Source organism: Physcomitrium patens, chromosome 9 (genome assembly GCF_059467195.1).
Source record: "Physcomitrium patens ecotype Gransden chromosome 9, ASM5946719v1, whole genome shotgun sequence".
NCBI lineage: Eukaryota > Viridiplantae > Streptophyta > Bryopsida > Funariales > Funariaceae > Physcomitrium > Physcomitrium patens.
In genome coordinates, this window is record NC_143418.1 from 12,900,976 (window position 1) to 12,908,544 (window position 7,569).

The 7,569-nt window shown below is 44.7% G+C and overlaps 1 protein-coding gene across 2 annotated transcripts; it reads right to left on the bottom strand.

Moving 5' to 3' along the window:
* Window positions 1-85: 85 nt before the first annotated feature.
* Window positions 86-6,980, bottom strand: LOC112286878 (uncharacterized). 2 transcript variants are annotated; one of them, XM_024529224.3, is made up of 11 exons: window positions 6,043-6,980; window positions 4,637-5,035; window positions 3,861-3,949; window positions 3,503-3,580; window positions 3,215-3,387; window positions 2,912-3,013; window positions 2,496-2,725; window positions 1,862-2,295; window positions 1,471-1,676; window positions 1,058-1,221; window positions 86-902 (listed from the first exon to the last, which is right to left on the bottom strand). In XM_024529224.3, exons 2-11 carry the CDS (start codon window positions 4,861-4,863, stop codon window positions 767-769), a joined length of 1,839 nt encoding a protein of 612 aa, XP_024384992.1. In that variant the 5' UTR covers window positions 4,864-5,035; window positions 6,043-6,980; the 3' UTR covers window positions 86-766. The 2 variants fall into 2 exon arrangements, with proteins under 2 accessions (XP_024384992.1, XP_024384993.1); XM_024529225.3 differs by lacking the exons at window positions 4,637-5,035; window positions 6,043-6,980 and adding an exon at window positions 4,394-4,511.
* Between the last annotated feature and the right edge of the window lie 589 nt (window positions 6,981-7,569).

The following is a 7,569-nucleotide window of genomic DNA, read 5'->3' on the forward strand; positions in this document are numbered from 1 at the left end:
TGCACTTAGTCTGCATTTGACAGAGATACATAAATGGGAGCACATAGACACTAGGATTGCGTGCAAGCTGTCGAGGTAAGGTTACTGACAGGAAAGTAAAATGAAGAATTTATATTTCACAAGTGCATCATCTTTACTTGACAGTCATCTGGTCTTCTAAACTGATATCCGCAGAACAGGAAACAAGTCCACTGACTTAAACAAGATAAATGCCATGGTCCTATGTATCGTCAGAAGCCATCATTCAGGCTTTTTGTATGGGCCAAAATACAGGCAAGCAAGGATGACCACAGCATCTTCAATACTGATCACCTCAATGAATGTGCTAAAAGGTTCAGGGATGCTAATAAGTACATATCAGGACAATATACACACCTGCAAGGCGTGCTGTGCCTGACAAAAAAAAATATGTCATGATTTGGAGATCGAGGTTCTTGAGAGGATGACGTTGCGTTTCGGAGATTAACTGCAGGGCAACCAATATCGCATGGTTCTACCGCAACATGTCAACTAGTTCAATACAGGAGCACTTCCATGCGGGAAAGAAAATTGTAAGCAGACCAGATCTTGCCTGCCACATAGAACCTCGATGAGTCACCTTATGTACAGCGAAGTGAACAACCAATAGCCACAACCGGCCCTCTCCTAGTGCGTGGTTGGTCCGTTTCATCCCCTCTCCAATGTAACCCTTTGAAGCTTCTCAACCGACAGGCCTTGATACATCTCGAAGTCTGTATAATTGCACGCTTTGAAAGAATCTTTCCAATTACGAACTGTTCTCGGCCAGTTGAGACCTTCGAATGCCCCAAAATGCTTTAGGCCTACTTTCCTTGTTGACAGCTGTGAAGCGCCAACCCATGTGCTCTGTACATTCAGCACACTCTGCCAGAACCCATGCATATCTGCAAATGAAATGAATCGTCTCTAGATGATTAGTTGCAAGAATCCACTCATACTTCCAAAAGAAGCTAATGATAGTGCCATCCTCTACATTGTAGGAAATCCTCAACCAGAGAGATACATACTAAAATATGACATAGATGAAGAGTGTGCTCACCCAGGAAACCAGCTGTTTGCAGTGTTAGGTTGTCCATTCAGCACAAGCCCTCGAGCCCTTGCGAGAGTGAGGGTTTCATGCACATAGCCATGGGCATTCACATACGCACTGATAGGACCATCTGCTGACATTACTAGCATGTCGCTTCGTCTTGTAATCAAGGCCTAAAAAAGGGCGAAATAGATTAGTTCTCTTGCTAAGTGGGATATCCTTCAATTATCTGAAATCGATAAAGCGCATATATCTTACCAAAGATAGAATACTTAAAAACCAGAGTGAAGGCACTGTGTTTTGTTAGTTACCCAGTCAGTTGCGGGTGAAATATTTAAATTAAACTACTCATGTCCGGATTGTTCAACGCAGGGTAAAGATTGTTTTTACTCAGGAGTACTTCCTTAAAAAGCGAGACATACCATGCAGCATTTGCAGCGTAATTGGTCCATGGACTCCAACAACTCAATCTCTCGACGCAGTCGATACACAGTTCCATCGACTTCAAGCAGTTCCTGTCGGGTCGAATCTTGAAGAGGCATGTTGCTTGCAATGTAATACGATAGTTGACTTGGTGTGTGCACCATAGCCTCCATGCGGGGAAGGTCAGCCATCTGCCTCAGCATATCTGATACACAAAATTCGAGGAGACGTATTTAGATCTTATGTAGAAATGCAAAGACACGACAAAGCTTAAACTTTTGCGAGTCATGTTATCACCAGTATTCTCATCATTAACCTTGCAAACTTCACTGACACAAAAACCATGATTCAGAGCTTTTTTCGTTTTAAACTGTAAGCTAGATTAGTTACCTGCTGCTCTCCTTGCAAGGTCATAGGCATCAAACTGCCGATACACCCAGTGAGGCCAGGCTGTACACTGAGCCTTGTGTCTCCATTTCCTTGCGTCTGTCGCCCAAGCTTTACAAGCAGCACCCCATCCACCCTCTCGAGGCCTTTTAACGCCCGTCACCAGCCCATTACCCACTGCAGAAGACTCACAGCTGTGCATAGGCTGATCAACATTCGATAAAAGATTATCCATTCTGACACTAGGCTGGACATCTCCCATAACCAGCGACTCTCCGCCTCTGTAATTCTCTACTTCAAGACTTCCATTCTCCTCCCCTCTTCTTCGAACTCTTCTTGACCGCCAATCGTGACCTGGCCTTTCTTCTTCTTCACTACTTTCATCATCTCCAACACCCCTTTCCAAAACCCGTAAAAGATCATCATTCTCGATCTGCCTGCACGGGGCAAATTCATCAATAGGGTTAAAAGAGCAAATATCTCAACTCAATCCAAATATTAATAATAATAATAATAATAATAATAATTGAATAATAAAAGAGAGTACTAGTAGTAGTAGACTACATCACTGCAGCAATCAATAAACAAGATAGAACCAAGGATGGCTAGTTGTCTAAACAAGCAACTTCTTCACGACCTTTCGTCTTCAGGTCCAGAATCAGACTCAGAATCGTCGAAGGCATCCAAGTCACTCCCAGCTTGAAGAGCTGCTTCATCGTCGCTCAATTCGTAGGGAAGAGGAGAGGTGGCAGCTGCCCGTGGAACTTTGCCACTCTGAAAGGTGGGCACCGTAGCGAGGCGTGAAAACGCATCTCGTGGTATGTGCAGAGGCGTCTCCTCCTCAATGATCTGAACTTGAGCGAACAACTGTAACACACCAAGAGTTGGCCGATTAGAAGATCCAAATGGTTCAACTGAGCTACTGGAATTGAACTGTAAAACAACAACAACAACAACAACAACAACAACAATAATAATGCTAGTATACCAAAAGAACCAAGAGAATACACAATAACATAAAATAACAGAAAGAAAAACACAATCCGGGCATACCGCTCCATCCGCTTCAGTCCAGGCTTTGCAAATGCGAAAGCGCTGCCGGCCCTTAGTTACGACGTTCACAGAGCCATCATTGAGGTGTCTTAGCTGCCGGATCTGTGAATAAAAAGACATTACAAGACAATCAACTTGGTGCAAATGTGCGTGACTGTAAGTTAAATGCACACATGCTTGTAACAATTCCAGGTCCAGAATCTGGGCAAAGAGTGAATTCTAACAAAGCGAAACATTATGACGAAAAGTATTAGGAATCTACCTTGAATTCTACCAGAAACCTTATCAAGGTTAGTGTCTAACCTCAGCTGTCGTGCCAACTGAAGCCACAGTGACATGCCCATCCCTAGCGCGGACGTGAATCACACCAAGTGTGTTATACGCCTCCGTACTTTTCATGGCTCGCTCAACCGCAGCCTTGAACCTTGGCTGCAACACTCGAAGTGGCAGCGTATCATCGGGAAATAACACGATACCTGAAAGAATCTGAACTCAGTGTAAAGTTTTACGACCTTACAATCCATGCGAAGTCAATCAACAAGCGATGCCTAGGACGCAACAATGCCTCAAGAAGAAAACTCCCGCAGTTACCTTCCAAGTAAAACATAGGCAGAGTCAAAAATGCTCCTCCATCAACAAAAGAGCGGCTACTAGCTACATCGTCAACCTCTGTACCCAACGAAGCAAGCAGTTTGTAAGTAATAAAATCCAACACTGGTCCTGCAAACTCTATTAGCTATAAATTGCTTAGGACTTCACAGCAGTTTCAGCATGCTTAAAGGTCGATCACACACAATAATTATTTCTTCCAAACAGCAAAATGAAGCAACTTGAAATGTGTGACACACGAAATGTCAAAAAACACCATGAGTAGTTACAAGAGAACACATTTAGACTAAGTACTCCAAACTGAGAAAAGACTCTTAAGGTGTGACGCTCATCAACATACCTCCCAAGTAAGTGTGCATTGAAGCAAGGTTTGTGTCAAAAGTGAAACCATCCTGGGAACCAGGAACTTCATCGCCCCTTCCATCCATGCTGATCAAATCAAAACCAAACGCTAAATGATCAGAGTAGGTGGAAGCAGAATACCGGACGCAAAAAAAAACAAAAAACAAAAAAACAAAACCAAGCGACCATTAAGTCAAAGATATGACAACGCTAGCATCATAAGCATGGACTAGACAACTAATTAAAAACTATGGGTAGAAACGAAAGCTGGCGCACAAGGTTGAGATTCTGTCCACAATTGAGAACATTGGAGGATGATCGTTGAGAGTGGCAATACGACAGCAAGCACAGATGATGTTCATACAAGTTACAACGTGTGTTCAACGAAGGGGAATAACGATCATGCTGAGTATTCATTATCTTACACCGATACTACTGCCAGAAAGGTTTACGTATGTGTAGAGCTCAATCGCAAACGCAAGAATATCTATATAAACTAAGAGCTAGATTCAGGTAGAGAGAATTGGATACCTACAAGGCAAGATCGTCTAAGGTAGAACCGCACTACAGAACTGTGCAGATCGCCGAGAAGAAAAGTTGCAGAGGACAAATGAATTCAGCTAACGCCTTAAAAACTCGAACAGCGCTCAGTATACACAGCCAAACTGGAGGTCGGGTAAATCTTGTTGCGGGTGTATCAGGTATGTCCTTAGGAGTTAGACAAACATAGGAATTCGAATTCATATTCAAAATATCAGGGAAAGAAAATTCAACCTGGCATCATCATCACTTATGACGTTGAAATCCGCATCGATCGCATCAATCGCATCTTCGTCATTCAAGATGTTGTCAACTGCATCAATATCCTCTGCCGCTTGCAATTGGTCCATATCAAATTCGTAAAGATCTTCTCCGCCTTCAACGTCTTCTTCTGGAAGCTGGAAGTCAACAACTCCGTGACTGCTAACTCTGCCCAAGTCTTCGCTGTACCCCATATCCATGCTGAATATGGAAGTCAAGAAGAGTATTAGCTTCGGGTACCGCACTACAGTTCTTTCCACCTAGCAACAATCTACCAAATCTTCTTCTCCTCTTCAGCCCTCATCGAGGATTTAGATTGAGGCGATCTGATCCCGCCGATCAGAAGTTGCCTCTTTAAAATCTTGAATAACTCTGTGATAAGACAATAACAATCAGCGTCAGACGGTACAATACAGTGCATCCATTCGTGAAACACCCAATCTGCAAAATCTATTTGTGCACCTCGAGCACGGTACAGATGTGCGTTCGACTCAGAAACAACACAATCAGAATTAAATCGGATGTAGTTGCTATTTACAAACGTCACTCCTCAACCCCCCACGAGATTATGTCACTAGACAACATGCAGCATCTGACTACGGCGGATTTCAAAAACCCCAGAGATCGAGGCGTACTAGATGGAAAACCTGACATGTCCCCTACTTCGACGGCATTCAACTTCCTCCGACATTGCGCACTAATGCTCTAAGGTAGGCGTCACAGTCAAAGCAAAAACTAAGCTGAGCTTTAAATGGTCGTCAGTATTTCCGATAAACTACGAGACTGGTTATATTGCCGCGCTGCCCAAACTCAACCACAAACTACCTGGAGTAAAATTCGGTGCGCAAATGATTCGGATGAATTAATCAGTCAATGTGAAGACGTGTTGGAAAACTTGTGATATTCCAGAAGACTACCCGCAACATGACCAAGGTAAATACTACACAAGATAGTGGGTTCCAAGAAATATTTTCTCTGACCCCCGTAACCGTGCTCTGCATTGCTCCATAGCGTTTCAGACCAGAAAAGTGCAAGAGTTTCTTACTAGCAACTATCGACTTCCTCTATCCTCTACACGAAACTGGTTGATCACGACTGCTGTAAGCGATTACAGACTCATTTCCCTCAATATATCTCGTTTCACCCCAACAGAAAACAGAAACCCATTAACTGACATGCTACTTCCCTTGGTAACCTATCTACAGGAGAAAGCCGTCAAAGACAGCCATAGAGTGAAGGAAAATAAAACTGCGTCCTTTTCCTTAATCCCACTTCGACATTCCTAGAAACTTAGTTAGAGTTGCCATGTTCCGTCAAACCAACTATACAAAGGCAACGGATGCCTTATCGCAGTGCTCTTCTATCCAAGCATGCCGTACCTTCCTTCAGTTCTCGGGTGATTTTAGAAGTTGGAAGCAGGCAGTAGAAGACATAACCATCCAGATCAACTCCCTACTCTTCCGCCACACGACAGATATGCTACAGCCCCGTTGAGCAACCACTGGGGTGGTGATACAGCTCACAGTCCCTTCATAGGGTTCATGAATGTCACTCTTGAAACGTCAGCGTAGCCGTGAGTGCAAGAACCGGCGTTGGTAGCACTCAATGTCTTGCAGTAGTGTAATAAACCCTCCTGAGGCAAAGTTGCAAGAAAATCCGTAAAGATCAAGAACCACGCCGCAAGAGTTCCGCAGCGAAAGTTGAGAACCGTAAGCAATACCAAGCGCAGAAAATGGCCCAATTTGAGAGGCCGAACAGTATTGCCGAGATCTTTCTCAACGATGATACAAAGTCGATAGCTTCTCGCACAGGATCAAAAGTGCATTTCCGTGAAGAGCCATAACTAGGTCATCTAAAGAGGCAGCATGGGACAGACACCGAAGACGATCATCCACGAACCCCGCCCAGGAACCTCCAAACTTTGCCCACCCCCAATCAAGAGCTGGAAATGCCTGAAGAAGGAAGATAGACACCCAGCCTTTCACTATCACTTCGCACTACAACTCCTTGCGACAAAGAGAGCGTTAGGAGACAACCACCTAGGAGCCTCCCAAACACTCCTGAACCTTCCTACACGCTTCACCCAAGAGCTCCAGAAGCCTCTACAATTGTAAGTGCATCCCTGTAAAAGTGCACGCCTCGTGCACACAGATCTCACAGCGCGAGTTCGCTCACTATGGTCTGATTCTCAACCCCGGCCCACGAACAACATGTGCACCAAATCAAAGCAGCGTCGAATCAAATATCACCGTGACATGGAGGAGAAACCGGCACTCACAGAACACCTGCACTACCGGTGCCGCTCCGACACCAATAATCCTAAACGTGGTCCTTGATAATCACAAGAAAATTGCATCTCAGCTTACGTAGCCTCCAACTCGTATCCTCCACACAATCCCAGCCACGCAATATCTGTAATCACCCTGCTCGTGAGCTTGGTAACTACGACCTTAGCTAAAATGAAAAAAGAGAGAGATAGAGAGAGATAGAGAGAGAGAAAGCTCCAGACATGGCGAAGAGCAGGCAAACGTTTTTTCATCTAAGCTGGCACTGGCTCTAGATCCGGTGGCAAGGAGTCATGTGGGGGTGGTGTTGACATCCAGCCCTGAGCGCTGCTTTTTGCTCGATCCCCCTCACCGACCACACTGACGTCTTTCCAAAAACAAATTCACGATTCAGAACGAAGGGGAGGGAAAACCAATAAATAATAAATAAATGAATAAATAATGAGATTGACCAGTCACCACACCACACTACAAAAGTCGACCAGTCGCCTCACAAAGGAAATCAGTGGCAGGCGGGGCATCGAACCCGCTGCGCCTTGCCTTGCCGCCGGCAGTTCTTCACAGCGAGCGTGGCTTTGCTTCCGCTTCCCCTTCCAGATGAGAACGCTACAGCGGCGGCGG